We start from the raw sequence: 19,303 nt of genomic DNA, 5'->3' as shown, positions 1-19,303 counted from the left end.
AATTCAGCATTAACAAAGATATTATCAAACTATTTACCTAAAAAAAGGGGTATTTTCAAGCTATGGCCCTTGAATATTTCCTTAAAAATGGCTCAGTTCAAGTCACACTACCCCCTACCCTAGCTCTACTCAGAGATTTCTTTTAACCATATCCACTAATTTGGCATATTTGCAAGTTTAAAATTAAGAATTCAAACATAAAAAACTCAGTTATGTGATAAAATACAAGGTTCCAATAATATTTAAAAAAAATAGAGATAACACGCATTTCAGGTTATACCTACACCATTCAGCCTCAAGCATCCATTTCTAAAACAAAGGCTTAAGAATAAAATTAGGGATAATATACAATTAAGGTCATAAAAAATATTGATCCAAATTATAGGATTTTACAATCTTAACATGCAATAGCAATGTAAACTGGGCATAGAATCAGAATCAAGTGGAATCACTGTATGTTCACTATAGGACTGCTAGGATCTCACAGTAGTACAGGATCCTACTGATACTGCCAAATTTTTATTTGCTGAAACTTTTTATGGACAGTTGAATAATTATTTTAATCCCCAAAATTGGAGGGCACAGCAAGAGTAACTCAATTTTAATGACGTTTCAGCAAACGAAATGAAAAACTTCATGTCCCCAATACTTAAAATCCAAGAAAAAATGAGCATTTACAATCTTAGCCTTCCTGTCATGAGTCTTCCTCCTTTTTGTTGTTTCATTCTGATAGGTATCAACCAACACAGGTAGAGATTGAACAGAACTAAAGGAAGTTTGATCTTGATATAGAAATGTGTAAACAGTACAAAATAGTATTTGGTAACAGTAACAGTGACAAAATTTACAGAAAAATACAAGAAATAATCTGAAAGGTAAAATATTTCTAGAGCAGTTGGAGAGACTCCAGAGATCTCTCCCACTCTGGTTTCCAGACCCAAGATAGTCCCAATTTCCAATCTAACCTCTCACATGCCATTTCAACTATTTAACCAATTCTTCTAACCAACTCAGCCAACTCGACAGAGAGTATTCTAGAATATTCTATCCACATGCTGCGTCATCCACAGGAGCTAATCTTCTATGGCGCTTTATATATTACCTCTTCAGAGGGGTCTTATCACATTCCCTTATTCAGATGGCGACATTTGGACAATTTGAACTGGAACAATTGACTTGTTTTATCCCCTTTTTTATTTTCCATACTCTTCATATAGATTTGAGATTACAGTTTTTTATTTAATTTCTATTTGCATGTTTAAAACCTTTGTCATAGCCATGACTAAATCTTATCGAAGCTGGAGTTTATTTATGCATAAAATTTGCTCATTTAAAAATCTCATAAAAGATTATTTATTAGGCATGTCATCTCAAGTTCATGATGCATTGTAAGATTATGTCTTCAGGATTGTACTTAATTTGCTATATGTTTTTTAACTCTTCCATATTATTTATATGACCTTACGAACCTCAATCTGATCCCATGGTCCAACCTACAAACCACTCAACAATCGATAGTCGGATCCTGAGTTAAAACACTTTAAATACCACATGCAGTGGATCAATTAGCCTAAACACTCCACAAATCAGCCAAAGAAACTATCACAACTAACATATGAAACTAGAATCAGATCCATGTACAGGAAAACTATTTATTGAAGTGAGATCACTGCCAAATATTCTTATCATAATTTTTTGCAGAAATGAAAAGAAACAGATACAAGGACAAATATGGGAGAAAAGAATCTAGTTCATTGAGGTTAAAAGCACAAAATTTAAATTAGAAACACCAAGATCTGTAGGGAGGTCAGTCAAAATCTGAAAAGAGAGGAGGAAAAGGTCGGGAAAAGAGGCAGCATTTCCTGAAAGGAAATTCAATTAAGGCCCTTTCCCCCATTCATATTTAAGTAACCGCCACTAAAATAAATTTATTTCATTATTCTCTATGTTCTCTTCTATTAAATGTCTAAATAAATACTCACCCAAAACTATCCGTCTTGCAGCATTTCTTGCCTACAAACACTGAAAACGGGAGAAACAGCATTAATTCTTAAGCACTTTCAGTTAACTTAGGAAGCTAACAATATTTAAAAGATGGGAAATAGTTTTCTCATTTTACATTAGAAAATTTTCTCATGCTACACTCACAATATATGAGTGGGTCCCATCTTGACCTTTTTATCTTCTCACCTTTTTGTGGACCCCACTCATATATTGTGAGTGTAGCATGAGAAAATTTTCTCATGTAAAATGAGAAAATCAATTCCCTTAAAAGATATACATGACATAGCGTGTGAAATTATTTTTCCTTCTGCTTGCAAAATTTCGAATAACTGTGGAAGAAAATTATCAAGTTCTTGTTTAGATTAAAATGCCATAAGGAGAGCCTCTGGCTAAAAGGCGATTTCTGTCTAAAACTTAGAAAAACCACGTGTGGTAAACAACCAACACACCATTAAGAAACCAGATTATTAAGGATATAAAAAAATCAGGATATTCAAGAGGGCAGTCAATAGCATACATCAAGGCATGTGAAAAAGCTTCATTCAGAATTGCAACTAACAAACAATCCAAAATTAAGTTTCTAAAGTGAAGACACATGGTTTTATATTAACATCTTTTAACACACCCCCTCAAGCAATAGTCCGTTGGACTTGAAGCATGGACAATGCGGGGCGGTCCACTTGGGCTGAATTTAACTTTTGGAAAAACTTCAGTTTCACCCATCGTGGTTACAACAATTACCACTTAACCGTCTGTGGTTTCAAACTTAACACTCATATCCATCGTGATTATAGAATATATCATTTAGCCCCTTGAATGTCTAAAATGTTCTTATTATATAAAATATTGATAATACTTTAAAAAAATCCTAAATTATATTTAAAATGTCAAAAATATCCCCAATTAAAAAAGAAATTCTGATTAAAAATACCTAATTTTTTTCCGCTTAATTTTAATCTTAACCATTTTACTTAATTTGATCCAATGGTTATAAATACACACACTATATAATCACTAATTGAAAAAGAATTACTTCCTAGATGAAAAGATGGACTAATAGTAAAATAATTTTGCACATTAACATTCAATATTATTTGAGTAAGGAACAACCCTTCTTTTACAATGCTCACAAGTTTAATATACTGAAAGCTAATCAAATATAGACTATTCATGTCACAATGGTTCATTATAAGTCCAATGCTTTTTGAATAAGGAACAACCCTTCTTTTAAAATGTCTCTTGACTTTGGACAATATATGTTACTGTCATTTGTGCATTCTCTAAACTATGTCTTTCTCATAGAGTTGTAGCTTGGTTCTGCTTCTATTTGCTGAAGAGTTGTTTGTTCAATTTCCCAATTTTTTAGTATACCATGGGCTTTGGCTTCTGAGTATGATAACTATCCATATGGAAAGATGTGTCTTATCTCTAATATAGAACTACCACAACCCCGACCTCATTTAATGCACAATTATTCTATCACTTTTGGCATTCCACTTAGTGGATAACTCAATATGATTATCTGAAGTCTCTAAATCACAGGACACTGGTTGAGGGTCATCATTGTGCATATATAGTTGAGGGTCATCACTGTGCATAAAATCTTAACCCCTATTCACGTATTGAAACTTCATCTCAATCTGAGGAGTAATGCTTCCAATGCTTATTTCTCGGCAATAGTTAAGGAAGAGTTCATGATTATAATGTTTCCATTGCTTATTCTTGGCAATAATTAAGGCAAAGTTCATAGGAGTAATATTTCCCCTGCTTATCTCTGGTCTCTTCGTTCTTGATTCAGATATTATTTTTAGAATTTTTTTAATTAAGCTCAATTTTTAAATTTCACATATAATTTGTTATTTTTTGAGTAGGGTTACTATCGATATTTTATATAGTAAGGGCAATTTAGACATCATAGGGGCTAAATAATATATTCTATAACAACGATGGGTCAAAGTGATAAGTTTAAAATCACGGGAGGCTATGTGATAATTGTTGTAACCACAATGAGTGAAAGTGAAGTTTTTCCTTAACTTTTTATTAGAAGAATGGCAGTGACAAGGTTCAAGCTCTAAATTACTTGATTATAGAAGCTCTAATGTCATATTATGAACCAATTATTCCAAAAGCTTCAGCTACTAGACGAAGACAAATTCATGGTTTTATACAACATCTCTAACAAGAATCTAACAGAGAAACTAGCTACATCCGAAGGTAAAACGTCCAGTTACAATTAAAATCAGGGGTTAGTTATTTAAAATTAAGAAATTGTAATTAGTGGGTAGTTGTTTGAAATTTTAAAATCCTCAAAAATATATTTAACAGATATTTATTCAAAATTCGAATATAAAAAGAAGAAAAAACAAAGGTGTGTTATGTATATGCATCTCAGAAAATAAGGTGTAGTATGTATTATGCACACAAAAAAAAGGACGAAGAAGAAGAAAGTAATATGATTAGAGGGTAGTTGTTACAATTATTTATACTCAACATAAATCGAACAACAAATTCACATGCTCCCCAATTTGTGTAAAGACACCGACCAAACAGCAAGTTACTACTATTAGGGGTTCAGGGGACACACAAGGAAAGTCCTTAGAAGTCAGAGGCAACAACATAGGCATAAGAAAGTACAGTCAAAACTAATGTTCTAAACACCACCACATTCATAATCCGAAACACTACCGAATACTTCAATGAAATAGTTACGAACTTGCAATTCGTCAATTTAGGAAAAGATGAGACCATCATAGTTGCGAACTTGCAAAGTACTTACGAACTTGCACAATATAAAAATAAATGAAAAAATGAATAAGAACGAGGAGAGACCATCATTATAAACCGAATGCCATAGACCATCAATGCGGAAAAAGATGAGAAAGGAATTGGACTTATATACACTTACGAAAATTGCAGGACCAAAGGATGGTACCTAAAAAAGCAAAAAGCAAATCAAAATCCTGACACTTCAGTCAAATAAAAGAAGCATCAACTTTAACCGGTACCACAAGCTTAACAAAACTTAACAAAACAAAAGTTTCTTAATTGAATTACTTACTGATACTGATATTAGAATTTGCTTCAAGAATACAGCCAAACACCTCCAATTCAAATTCCTCCAGAATGACAAGCCATGAATAAGATGCAATGCAATTTCATTAGGATATGCAATGTAGGAAAATTTAAGAAAATAAATGTAAAAAGAATTCAAACTATTTGATGGAAAGAAAAGCTATAATATAAATTTAACAAATATCTATAAACAGCCTGCCTCAAGTTATGACAGCAAGAAACACCCAAACCCCCCCCCCCCCCGAAAAAAAAAAAAGAAGGCACCTAGCATACCGATCAAAACCTAACACCATTCACCTGACCCATCTACCTAACCTACAAAGCAAAATAACATGCTCACATGTACTTGGAGAGCAACACCAACCATCGAATTTCCTCAGGACTCAAAAAAGACCATCCAAACTTATCTTGATAAATTTCCTGTAATTCAAACCCAGCAACTATCCTATTGGAATTGAAGAAATTTGTAAAGGAAATCAAAACTCATTCTATTATGGTCGATTTAATCTCCCAATAAACAAACCAAGATACCTTCTCCTGGGTGCCTTTTAAGCATCTAATCACGGGAGGGATGCTTCAAACCAGTGGCAGTCTCCTGAATGAAAAACTAAATTAGAATCTCTAAAATCCAAGCCAGTTTAGTAAAAAAAATAAGCAATAGACAATAGTTATGTAAAATGTGTAGAACCATGATAAAAGAAACGCAAAAATAAGCCACTCTATCTTCTACAAAGGATCATCATTTAGTACAAGTTATACGAAATTGAACTTCTAATAAAATTCCCATGGACTTAATTGCAAGAGCAATTCAACGTACAAACAGCCACACAAGTATGAAGAAACAGCCCTTGGCATGTTATCTTACAATAGAAACAGTACATTCCACTGAAAGAACCGCCAATAAAGTGTTACTCTGACCAGACATCACCCTTTTTCCCTTCAACAGGTCAACAACGCTGATATCGCTTGGGCCATACAGAGAAGATAAATAATGCCAAATGATTAGAATCTCAATATGAATTGGAACATTATTTACAAATAGTAGTGAAAAACATTCTGAGTCAAAATCAGCAACATTGTTCACTTGCCAGTGATGAATGGGTGATTCAATGCTTGTGAGACCGTCAACCTCTTGTCTGGATCCAACACAAAAACTTTTTCGAGAAGATCCTTAAAGTTGGCTAAAATCTTTGGATCCTCCCCTGGGGAGCCAGTAATGATTGTACCAAAATCTTTTGGCTTTAAGTTGACAATCATCCGCTTTATGGTCTAAGCAAAAAAAGAACACCTATTAATAACAATCTTCAGAACTTACTTATTCAATCTAACAATGCCAACAGAATCAATTAAAAATTCAAGATGAAAATCGAGCTCACCTTTCTCGTTACAGGGTCCTCCTCTGTAGCAAGAAAATTCAGGTCCTGATCAAAATGCTGTTCAATGAATGCTCCCTGAAAACATAGTATAAAAATAACTACACATCATAAGAAAAACCACATATTCAATTGAAGATACAGACTACATAAGAGGGTAAATTTAATAACAGAATAAGCAAGAGAGAGAAAAAATAGGGATGACAAAACCAAATCTAAAGCATCAAACATTAAAGTAATTAACTCCCTGATAGGAAGGTTGTTAGAAAAGAATATTAGGAAAAGGTGAATGAGGATTCTGTTAGTAACGAGGAACAACCTCCTGCATGAAGAGGGAAAGTAGGGAAATGAAAGGCAGCTTGGTACTAAGGCATAGGCTGGGCTTGGGAGAGAATTAAGAGCCTCTCTAATTGTTTTGATCTTTTTTTTCCTTCTTCATCTTTCATTTCAAGAATTTTAGTTCTGTTCTAAAAATCTGACTTCTGTTTATTTTTTATTGAGAGTTGAAACTGTTCTGTAGGAGTATGACTGGTTTCTCATGAATAGCAGTGTGATAATACAAGAGTTGGGGTTGTTTCCTTTCTCAGCTCCTTTAATTTTAGCTCTGATACTTATCATTCAAAAATCTCATACAGTGACAAAACACACAACAATTAAATGAAAAATAAATGTTTACCTTACGTAGCATCTTCTTCGGAAAAGGACCCTTCAATTCCATGTGAAGCCGTAGCATGTTATTATTTGTAGAACCTGGAAAAAGAACTTTCCCTGTATAGAGTTCAAACAAACAACAACCTACAGACCACATATCCAATGGATGATCGTAGGGCAAGCCAAGTACTGCATAGAAAAATTCAAAATTCCAACAGTTAAAACACATGATATTCAACCAGAAAAAATTGGTTAGCACTTAATACGCAACTAAATGTACTGAAGAAACTTACTTATTTCAGGGGCACGATAAAAGCGACTCACAAGATATGGTGTAACTTCATTTTTACCAGCAAACATAGCATTACCAAAGTCACAAAGCTTCAACACATTTTTAGCCTCATTCACCTGGTGAAAATAGGAAGTTGAAAAACACAAGAAAAAAGGGATATTCGTCTTGAGAAGAAACAAACAAACAAACAAACAAATAAAATTATTTCTTTGAAAAGAAACAACATAACCACAAAATAGTATTTTGGCGTACCAACATATTATCTGGTTTTATATCACAATGGAGAACACCACAGTTCCGGAGATGCTTCAGTGCAATAAGTTGTTGTTTTGCATATGCTCTCACAGCAGTTAGCCTAAGGCCAATATTGCGACCAAACTTCTTTAGAACCTCACGCAAATTCATATGGAGAGATTCAAAAACTAAACAAAGGTGATTCCTGTACTTAAAACTTGAAAGGAAACGAACACAATGGTGCTTATCATCTGGATCAGCACCTACTAATTTCTTTAATATGACTAACTCATTCATACCAGCCTTGTACCTGTGCCACAGTGGAGATATAACAGTGAGTATAAAGGACACAGGCAAAAAGCAGAAAATGATGATACCACAGAAATCAAAGCCACTGACATAGTGTCATTATTACGAATAATTTTTATAGCTACATCCTCGGGCTCTCCGTTACCAGCTTTAAGATTCTTTGCCCGGACTACTGTTGAAAAGACACCCCTCCCATGAGCAGCGGTGACTTCATATCGGCCATCAAGTATTTCACCAAAACGATAGCCTGCAAAATCATATGGCAATATAACACTATTAACATAAAAACAAAAAATCTAAAGACTGTCTTGCCCCTAAGAGAATTTCCACATCATATTGACAGATACACCCCAACAGATATCATAAAATTGGAAACACTTCAATAAAGAAATTATTTTATTAAAAAAACTCAATTGCAAAAAATATTAAACATAAGGCTGACTTTTGAACCTTAATTTCATTATATCAGTGACAACTAAAAATTCTTGTCCAAGGCCTTCTTATGTTTTTAATGGAAAAATGAGGCCAAGGCCCAAAAGCAAATGTACAGTACAGACATTCAAATTAGAAAGGAAAAAATCAACATTTATGTTTTCAAGAACTTTCAAAGACTTACTATAATAAGAAAAGTTTCAAAAATCAACTGATAATGTTCTGATAGAGGTACGGTAAACACAGACAAAACAAATTAGTTAAGCATCACGGCAATAATCAAAAGAGAATTATAAAAACAGCTAATACAATCAAATGAATAACTTACTATAATAACCCTCTGCATCATCCCAATTGTCATGTAGACCACCCCTCTCAATCTGTATACCATCTCCTTTTCCCTGCAAATAAGGAAGAAAATCTTAATATATGTAAAGAACCTTGGGATACACCACCTCAAAAGCTAGCTCAAAGGGTGGGAGTGCCCAAGACCTTATAAACTTCACATTAGTTGCATATACAACCAATGTGGGACTATATATCTCAACACGCCCCCTCACACGAGAGCCCATTGGGCTTGAAGAGTGGACAATGCAACAGGCCCAGCCTACCTGTGCTAAGAAACGCCACAAGAGAAAGTGGGGGACGGCGAGGCTCTGATACCATGTAAAGAACCTTGGGATACACCACCCCAAAAGCTAGCTCTAAGGGTGGGAGTGCCCAAGACCTTATAAACTCCACATTAGTTGCACATACAACCAATGTGGGACTATATATCTCAACAATATAAAAGGAACACAAGAAAATAGAACCCAGAACAAAAAAGCAATGAATAGATTAACAGCTGAAAGGAATAAAAAAAGCTGAAGAAAAATATATTAGAAACATATAAACTGTAATCGATAGTTGCTAGATAAGTTGATTACAACAGATTAAAACCCAGCATTAAAAATCAACCATTGCACAAAAGGTAAGACAATTATTACAGCAACATAGATTGGATTTGGAGAGAGAGAGACATGTTATTATTATAGCAAGACGTGTGTTTAGAAGCAAACTTAGAGTAGGCATAGAAAAAGGGAAAAGTAAAAGAAAAAAAAAAAAAAAAAACTGTAAAAAGGACACAGGACACAGGAGATACGCGATGGGGGATGACTTCCTAAAAAACAACTAACCAAATCAGAAACGATATCTTGACTTACTACGAACTCAACAACTTGTACAATTGAGTAAACACAGAACAGCATCAGCCATTCATAATTAGCATGAATTTAACAAAATGCTTACCATGTTCCGAACTCCAGTTGGTGTCTCACCAAATATATCATCACAAAACTTGTCATCTGATCTCTCACTCTGTAAATGTTATAAAGGAGCTTCAAAACTAAATAAAGGAGTATAAATAAAATCATTTAATTATAAGTTATAACATTTTCTTTAAAGCATAAACTAATTTAAGTACACAAACCTTAGGCGTACCCTCTCCCAGGCCCCTAGAAACAGAGATCTTATCGGAAGCAACATTCCCATTTTCTGGAGGAGACTTCCCAACAGAAAATGACGTTTCCCCATCATCAACACCATTGCTCTTACCATCAAAAGCTTCATGAATGACATGAGGAATATCCACAACTTGCTTGTCTAATCATAGTTAAAAAATTATGCATTAGAAAGTTATTATAAGTGGCAGGGAGGGGAGGGCAGAGGGATAGAACAACAATAAACACAATTATTGCATATTAGCATATAAATGCCAGCTGTGGTGTATTAGTTAAAAGTAACTTAGTAGGACTTACTTTGTTACTGTTTGTTTGACCAGAGGAATGTTATCCCTTTTAGTTACTGTTTTAGTTACCTTTCAGTTGGATTGTTACAACTGACTCACTTGCAGTCACCATTACTTAGGTCTAAATATGGACAGCTGTATACCACTTCTTTGACTTTTGAATAAGTTTGAAACACTTTACTTTCTTCTCTCTCTTACTTTCCCTTCTCCCTCGTCTTTCTCTTCAGTTCATTGATGGTATCAGAGCTCTCTCTGAGGGTCTGACACAAATCTGAAATTCCATGTCTTCAGCGTCAGTGCAACCAAACGATAATGCAATGACGGAGAACAGATCTACAATGGAGAACGGAGCTTCATTACTCTTTAACCATCAAATCTCCATGAAGCTCACTACCAGCTATGGAACCAGATCATGGAGCCTGTGATAACACCGCATCAGCTTCATCACTTTCTTGTCAACCCTAAGATATCGCTGCAACATTCTTTACAGCAAGATCATTTAAAAAATATCATGAACCCAACTTATATGAAATGGCTTCACCAAGATCAAGTGCTTCTACCCTGGTTGCTTTCAACCATTTCAGAGGAAATAGTGAATGAGATATTAGAAATACGACATGCATGCGAAGCTTAGGAACATGTACACAAGCTTTTCCACTGAATGATGAAATCTAAGGCGCATCAGCTTAGAACTGAACTTCGCACCATCAAAAAGGGTGGAAAAAAGCCATTAAAATCCCCATTCCAATGGACAAACAAATAGAGTTGATCCTTGATGGCTTGATGGCTTGCCAGCAGAGTTCAATGCTTTTGTTACCTGTGAGAACGAGAAAACCCCTATGCAATTGATAAGTTGAGCTTATGGTTCATGAAATTATGTTGACAAAGCTGAATGAATCTATCCTATCTGAGTTTGTCCGTGAATGTAGCTCAGAAGCCTTCAGCACCTCATAACCAGAAGAATGAACAAAACTCCAATAGGCCTTTTGGTCATAATAATCGTGGAAAAAGTGGTAGAGGAGGTCGTAAAAACTAATAAAGTTCAGTGATAAAATTTGATAAAGTGAGAGAAAATCGGAGAAAATGGAACGAATTCATTGTATTCAGATCTGAAAAATTAGTTACAGAAGAATGTGTTACAAGATCTATTTATAGAGCTGAAGGAAACTCAAGGATGAGTCAGCACCCTAACAGAAACTCTAACAAATCAATACCAACTAACAGACAAGTGAGGGCAATAATCTACTGCACTCAAAACTACAATACAAAAAGCTACGCTAATATTCCCCCTCAAGCTTAGCAGGCTTGGTAAGTGTGTCAGCCAGTTGGTCAGCAGCAGGGACATGAGAAATCACCATCTCCTTGGCCAGAACTTTCTCACATAGTGAATGTCCGGTTCAAGATGCATAGTACGGGCATGCATGACAGGATTATGGGATAAAGCTACTGCACTCAAATTATCACAAAATCTTTGAGGAGCGCAAAGAGGCAACTGCAGCTCATAAAATAAAGATTTCAACCACATGATTTATGCGCAAGCAAGTGCCATACTTCAGTATTCAGCCTCAGCAGTAGATCTGGCCACTAGTGACTGCTTCTTAGACCACCAAGATACCAAATCGGGTCGGAGAAAGATACAGGCACTAGAGGTGGACCTTCTGTCGTCAGGGTCACTGCCCCAATCAGCATCACAGAATGCTGTAATGGTGAAAAACTGACCAGTAGCCGAAGCTTTAGCTGATTGCAGGTGAAGGCCGAGAATAGGAGTCCCTTGAAGGTATCTTAGAATACACTTGACAATCTTCCAATGATACAATAGGGGCTGGCTCATGAATTGACAGACCTTATTAACAGAAAAACTGATCTCAGGTCTTGTTATGATAGCATACCGCAATGCATCAACTATAGAGCGATACAAATGAGGATCCTCAAAATAATTGGAACCAAATTTGGATAATTTGCAACTAAATGGCATGGCGTGGAAATAGGCTTGGCTTCATGCATATTGGCGTGAGTGAGCAAATCTCTGATGTATTTTGACTGAGTGAGGAAGAGTGAGCCAGGAGATGGTCTGGGAACCTCAATCCCAAGAAAATAGTCTAACTCACCAAGATCCTTCAATGCAAAAGTAGAGTAGAGTTGAGAAATAAGATTCTGTATAAATAAAGTATCATTGCCAGTGACAATTATGTCGTCTACATAAACCAACAAATAAAGATCCTCTTAGAACAAGCCCTATATATGAAGAGATAAGGATCACCTCTACTAGCTTGGAACCCAAGTAACAAAGAGAATGTTCAGGGTGTTCTGCCAACTCCTTCAAATGTCCAAAATTTGGAGCACTATCCAGACTCAGGAGCATCTCACCGTGTAACCCCTGATTCACAAATCCTGCTTCAAAGCGCTCTCAGGCGCTCTCAGGCGCTCTCTGGTTCTTCCTTTTTCCCTTCACCACTTAAACCACACACTAATCTATTTCTTCATAACTTGCTTCTTGATCCCTATATAACAAAGAACTTGATTAGTGTAAGCAAATTTTGCAAAGATAGTGGGGTGTACTTTGAATTTCACCCATTTACCTTTTTTGTTAAATCACAAGAGTCCAATGAGACACTATTGGAGGGTACCCTGGGTTTAGAAGGCTTATACCAGTTTAGTGGAGTCCAGCTCTCTCAACCCAAATAAAAAAAATCTACCTCACTGCAACTCTATTCTATTGTTTCTAGTTGTAATTCTAACCTATGTTCTGTATATGATTTCTTTCTGATAGTTCAACTAAGATGTGTATAGATGCCAATGGCAATACACTAGGAAAACCTACTGTTTAAAACTTTATGTACTTCCTATGGCAATGTCGCCCAGGTCATCCTCATAATGAGGCTCTCAAGATTGTGTTAGAGAATAATATAAACCATTAAAAAAGTCCTCACTCAACACCTTAAGGTTTTTGGTTGAAGTGGTTCTTTACATGGTATGACTAAAGAGAGTAAATCAAGACAAAAAATGAAGAGTTCAAATAATGGTTCGAAATTTTAATGGAAAATAATAACATAATAACAAAAGTTGTAAAAACTACGTAGGTAGAAACAAAAAAAGAAATATCAAAGTAATTAGGATAGTTCGAGTTCGATAAATATTCTTATTTTCAATTCGGAACTCTTTATTATTGCGACTGCACCAATCTTAGTAATTGAATAATGAAGTCATAATTTGTTGGTTGATTATATCATTAACTATTTATTTTCTTTATTTTATTTGGAGTGCGAGGAACTTATCATGAATCCATTGATTTCTGCCGCTTCCGTTATTGCTGCTGGGTTGGCTGTCGGGCTTGCTTCTATTGGACCTGGGGTTGGTCAAGGCACTGCTGCAGGACAAGCTGTAGAGGGGATTGCGCGACAACCGGAGGCAGAGGGAAAAATACGGGGCACTTTATTACTTAGTCTGGCTTTTATGGAAGCTTTAACAATTTATGGGCTGGTTGTTGCATTAGCACTTTTATTTGCGAATCCTTTTGTTTAATGTAATCCTAAAAAATAGAAAAAAAAAATACAAGTTTTCCGTGGACTTTCCCTGCTACTCTTGCTTTTTCGAGATTTTATGTAATTCCCTTTATTCGTTCAGACAAGAAAACAAGGGAAGGACACATTTAAGGATGAGGAATTAACATACTGCTACTCTTGCTTTTTCGAATGATATTAATATCCTAAAATTCTATATAATAACAGAACATGACTTCTTCTCTGCTTGTTGTCTGAGGAGTTCCAATTTACTATCTTCCTCTCCTTCCAATAATTAATATGGTAAACCATTTGATTTGGTCTACAGTAACATGTGTGGACCAGCCCTGTTAAATCCTCAATGGGATTCACATATTACATCTCCTTTGTTGATGCTCATACCAGATACACATGGATCTACCCCTTAAAGTTACCGTCAGAAGCACTTAACAATCTTTACTCAATTTCATACCCTTATAGCCAATCAATTTTAGACTTCAATTAGAGCCCTTCAAACTGACAAAGGTGGTGAATTCCAACCCTTTACCTAACTAACTCTCAAACAACTTGGCATTGTCCACAAAATAGGCTGTCCTCATACCCATCACCAAAATGGTGTGGTTGAATGCAAGCACAGACATATAGTGGAAACCGAATTAACTCTTTTGGCTTATGCTTCTCTGCCTATAAAGTTTTGGGATCGTGCTTTCATTACAGCTGCGTACCTCATTAATTCCCTTCCTACAACTACACTTAACTTTGAAATTGCCTTCACCAAACTACACAAAATGTCTCCAGATTACAACTTTCTCAAAGTATTTGGATGCTCTTGTTTTTCTTTCTTACGCCCTGATAATAATCACAAACTTGATTTCAGATCCCGTGAATGCATCTTTCTCAGTTATTCTCCAAACCACCAAGGATATAAATGTCTCAACTCTAATGGCAGACTCTTCATCTCCAACGATGTACTCTTTAATGAAACAAAGTTTCCTTAATCCTCTTGGTTTAAGCACGACTCCACTAACCTCAAGCCCCAGTTTGATTCCTCTCCTGTTTCCAATCTAATTCCATTAACTGCTTCTCACTTGGTTAGTCTACAATCACCCACCCCCTCTGTCAATAATGACAGCAATACTTCAGGCTCAAATTCTCCACCTTCAGCATCTTCAAGACAGGACCCTGGACACACTGGACCAAGAAGAGAATGGTTTTGGATCCCAAAGACAACTCCTCCTCTATCAAGAAGAGAATAGTATCATAGTTCAGGACTTAACCACTGGATCAAAATATTTTCCAATTCACACAAGCAACTTCAAGGAACATGTGTTATATGGCACATGCTTTAGAATATCATTTTATAAATAAAGGCATTCTTGATGCATACTGCAAGCCATAATACAGAATACACTTTTAACTTTTCCAAAGATCACTTAACTAATGCTAGTTAATACACTCAACCCAATAAAGAAAATAAAAAAGACGATAAAGAGAACAAAGGATACCTTTTTCTTCATTTTCTGCAGTTTGTTTTACTTCTTGCTGCTGCTGCTTCTTGTATTTCTCTAAGATTGATTCCCTTCTCCTTCTACTCTCCTCTTTGACCCTATTGAGATCTTCCTCTTCTTGATCAGGTAATTGCAATGCAAACTTCTCATTTAAGTAATCTTGTTCATCCTCGCCTCTGCAATCAATATAAATAAAATAAAATACAAAAATACAAAAAAGAAAAAGAAAGGCATGCAAAAGATTCATACTGGTAAGAAGATTTTATCGATAATTAAGTACCTCCCTAGTTTGTTTTTATCATCTACCAAGGTACTGCCAATAGTGCTGTAAGCCTTTACAGCATCAGAATTTCTTTTTCTTTCCCGGTGGTATTCTATATCTTCATGTCTTGAATGCATTTTATATTTATCACAACTGTCATAACCATCCTCATGATGCAGATACTTATCCTTACCATTCACAGTGTCTCTATGCTTGTGCCTATTTCTATCATCTCGCCTCTCCCTCTCCCCCACCCTCCCCCTCCGCTTAATTTTAGCCCTCAACCAAGTCTTATCATCACGCTCACTCTCCCAGTCTCTATCTCTCTCAGAACCCCTTTTTCTGTCCCTACTTTTATCTCTTTCCATCTCCCTTCTCCTATCCCTCTCCAACACTGTTTCCCAGCTCCTATCTCTTTCCTTTTCTCTTCTCCTATCCCTATTATCCTCCTTTTCCCCACTCTTATCATACTCTATATCCCTTCCATGCCTCTCATGGCTCCTTTCACAATCTTTTTCCCTTGTACACACCCAGTCAACCTCCCTATTTTTGCCCCTCTCTCGTTCCTTTTCCCTAGGTAAGGCCCTATCAGCATGTCTTTCCTTACTCCTATCCCTATCCCAGGGCTCCCGAATGTGACGACTTGCTCTGTGTTCCATTCTCTCGTCCATGACCAAATCCCTACTGCCATGACTATGCTCCCATCTTCTTGCCACCATTCTTTCATCATCAACATCATAGTCACTCTTTGGTCTGCCAGCAAATGAAAGGCCACCTAGTTCATCAGAGAGCCTTCTCTGGGAACAGGCATATTCTTCTACTATACTACGAGAACGAGATCTGTCCCTGATATAACCATTTGATCTTGATTGACTTCTATATCTAACATGAGAAGGTGAACGTCCCGACATTCTATATTTCTCCTCCCCACTTTCTGAGGAAGAATTTCTATGATAATCTACTTTCCCTCTATTAACTTCTACATCTTTGCCATCATAATCACCTTTTAGTTTCTCATATCCTTTAAAACATCCAAGTTCTCCACGATGCCTCTTATCCCCTTTAGGAGATTTAGAATCCAAATGCCCATTGCTCATACCATCTATTCTAGCTCTAGCATACTTTCCATCTTGAGAGTCAGCACTTGAATAATTAGGAGAACCATCATCTTCATCTATTCCTTCGTCAACGTGACTTTGAAGGCATGTCCCATCTGTTCCATCAAATGCTGGACTAGTTTTTGAATTTTTAGCATGCAACACAGTCTCTCTGGTGAAAAATCTCTGCACAACCCAACGCAGTAATTAAATTCATAAAGGCAATATAATTGATTAATAAAGCAACTAAAACATCAACACCAGTCCAGTCCATAAGCAAATGAAAACCAAAAGACAGGTAACCGCTCTTAAAAATTAACTGTAAAGTCACCATTCTTCACTGAAATGCCTAGAGAGACTTCTTTTGCAATTCACACACGTTCGTGTAGTGCAAATAAATTTCACAAAATTTCAATCCAACATACCAGAATTGCGGTATCAGATCCAACATCTCGATCTCCGATCACCTCAACATCACCAGGCTCAGCATCAGATTCCTTCCGCTGTTTCCAAACATCACAATCATCTTCTTCGATAATCTCCCCCTCCTCGATATCATCGTCAACGGGCACGTGACGATTCGGGAAAGAATTCGAGGCGGGAGTCGCAGAAGGAACCACCGGAACGGTTTCGCCATCGCATTCGCTGTCTTCGTCGCGTCTTCTGCTTCCATGACCGTGGTGGTGGCGGTGGCGCTTCGAGGATCTGTCGGCGTCCTCCGGAGAGGAAGACCGACGGTGCTTGCAACGGGAATCATGGCCGTAGTCGGTGGCCATGATCGGATACAGTTGGAGAGCTAGTGTTAGGATTTTGATTTGGTGCTCGGAAGAACACGGAGCTTATGTTGGGTATCAATTCTACAGAGAACACTGGTCATAGAAATTGGTAGGAACCTCCTCGCACGTGCCTTACTTTGTACGAGTTGTCACGTTGCATGAGACAATTTGTACAAGACAATTTGTGTCATACAATACACACAAAAATTAGTGGGACTCATTTTTTTCTTTCTCTCTTCTTCTTAGTAGGTCATACCTATTTTTTTATGTGTTGCATGAGATAAATTGTCTCATCCAACGTAAGAAAAACATTTCCCATATTAATATTAGTCAAATCGTGATGTCCTATAACTTTACTTCATGGAAAAAGTATTTCTTATTTTAAATGACATAACTTATGTCATTTCACTTTCACAAAGAGGTAGGATTTATACTTTTATATTTTTTTGTTCACTCTTTTTTCTCTTTTATTTATCTTGTTCTATCACTTAAAATGACATAATTTTACATCCTTTAAAACGAGAGAGAAGTTTATATTTAAAATGTCTTGGTAACAACACACGCATTACAGCTCCTAGTATATGACAGTCCATCAAGTAGTTATTTCAATTTTTGAGCAACCTCTGGAATCTCTTCCGTATTGATAAATACAAATATATACACGACAATACACAAGAAATTGGCTAGGGAGATAATGGAAATGGATCCCTCGTGTTTTATTTAATACGAAATTGGCTATGGAGATAATAGTCTCGGACACCGTTTTTCATTTGGGTTCAACTGTATTCGAACCGAATTTGTGGATAATCGGTTGGGGGAAAAAAAGGCCATATTCTCTAAAGTAAAATAATCATTCATTTGGTTATTTTAACTTAAACACAAATAATATTAAAATTACACATTACATATTAAAATTATACATTGATGAATATTAATTGAAAGCAATATTTATATCACATGTTCTTCAAAGACTTGATCAATAATCATCATGGGATTTGAATATCCTTTATTGTCTTGAATATGTTTACTTTTAGGGATAAGATATTGTGACACCCAAATTATGTTACACTCATGTGACACCCAGTCAATCTCGCCGTTAGATCGCTTATGTTGATTCAACGGTTATATTTATTTCCATCTTTAAATGGTCATGATTTCCCAAATTTAATATTTTATATTTATTTCTATTTTTGTATGGTTATGATTTTTCATATTTAATGCTTTCACTTTAAATTTGGAAAATCATGACCATAAAAAGATGGAAATAAATATAACCGTTGGATCAACATAAGCGATCTAACGGTGAGATTGACTGGGTGTCACATGGGTGTAACATAACTTGGGTGTCATAATATCCTATCCCTTAATTTTATTAATGAATATTTTATGTGATATTATTTGATTTTATTAATACATTTTTAAATTGTTTCATTTCTTATTTATAACATCAATACTTTTCTTCAATTGTCAATATTTTTTATACGGTAATGCTTCCTTTTTTTAGAGATCAAAATAACCATTTTAAAATACAAAATAATAATAATAATAATAATAATTAAATTTAAATATTAGTTAATGCTAGCAATAATCAAATGTAGTAATAAGGAATGAAAATGGTGCACCGTTTGTCGCTTCGAATTTGACCATTATAAATAGCCCATGCTATTGTTTTTAGCATTTGATGTTATTTCTTAGAGTAAACATCTTTTTTAGTCTCTGACAATATCTATGAAGTCCTTTTCAGTCTCTGACAATAAAAAAGGATCAAATTGGTCCCTGAAAGTACAAGAAAAGAGTCATTCTACATATTTGGGAGTTGACACAAGGATTAACATGACCCTTTTTTTGTAATTTCAGGGACCAATTTGGTCATTTTTTATTGCCAGGGACTAAAAAGGACTTCGTAGATATTGACAGGGACTAAAAAGGGTGTTTACTCTATTTCCTATAAATGTGTCTAGTTGTACTTTACCATTTATTGTTAATTATATTCTTAAAAGTTAAATT

General features: G+C 35.7%; 1 protein-coding gene across 7 annotated transcripts; it reads right to left on the bottom strand.

Annotated features, from left to right (window-relative positions):
• Nucleotides 1–697: 697 nt before the first annotated feature.
• LOC133317248 (uncharacterized) lies at nucleotides 698–17,363 on the bottom strand. Of its 7 annotated transcripts, none has more exons than XM_061519090.1 (17): nucleotides 16,946–17,363; nucleotides 15,442–16,706; nucleotides 15,159–15,337; nucleotides 9,836–10,008; nucleotides 9,655–9,723; nucleotides 8,696–8,768; nucleotides 8,026–8,182; nucleotides 7,645–7,936; nucleotides 7,394–7,508; nucleotides 7,126–7,289; nucleotides 6,453–6,527; nucleotides 5,942–6,345; nucleotides 5,608–5,671; nucleotides 5,417–5,496; nucleotides 5,063–5,120; nucleotides 4,910–4,936; nucleotides 698–2,022 (listed from the first exon to the last, which is right to left on the bottom strand). In XM_061519090.1, exons 1-12 carry the CDS (start codon nucleotides 17,294–17,296, stop codon nucleotides 6,157–6,159), a joined length of 3,102 nt encoding a protein of 1,033 aa, XP_061375074.1. In that variant the 5' UTR covers nucleotides 17,297–17,363; the 3' UTR covers nucleotides 698–2,022; nucleotides 4,910–4,936; nucleotides 5,063–5,120; nucleotides 5,417–5,496; nucleotides 5,608–5,671; nucleotides 5,942–6,156. The 7 variants fall into 7 exon arrangements, with proteins under 7 accessions (XP_061375074.1, XP_061375078.1, XP_061375079.1 ...); XM_061519095.1 differs by lacking the exon at nucleotides 698–2,022 and having other exon boundaries at nucleotides 4,378–4,936; nucleotides 7,645–7,747; nucleotides 7,838–7,936; XM_061519096.1 differs by lacking the exon at nucleotides 698–2,022 and having other exon boundaries at nucleotides 4,378–4,936; nucleotides 7,645–7,773; nucleotides 7,894–7,936.
• Between the last annotated feature and the right edge of the window lie 1,940 nt (nucleotides 17,364–19,303).

This window comes from Gastrolobium bilobum, unplaced genomic scaffold, assembly GCF_033153095.1.
Source record: "Gastrolobium bilobum isolate Gb01-03AN ecotype WA unplaced genomic scaffold, APGP_CSIRO_Gbil_v1 utg1269, whole genome shotgun sequence".
Lineage (NCBI taxonomy): Eukaryota > Viridiplantae > Streptophyta > Magnoliopsida > Fabales > Fabaceae > Gastrolobium > Gastrolobium bilobum.
The sequence above is the reverse complement of the archived record's forward strand: the minus strand, read 5'-3'. Positions and strand labels throughout refer to the sequence as shown.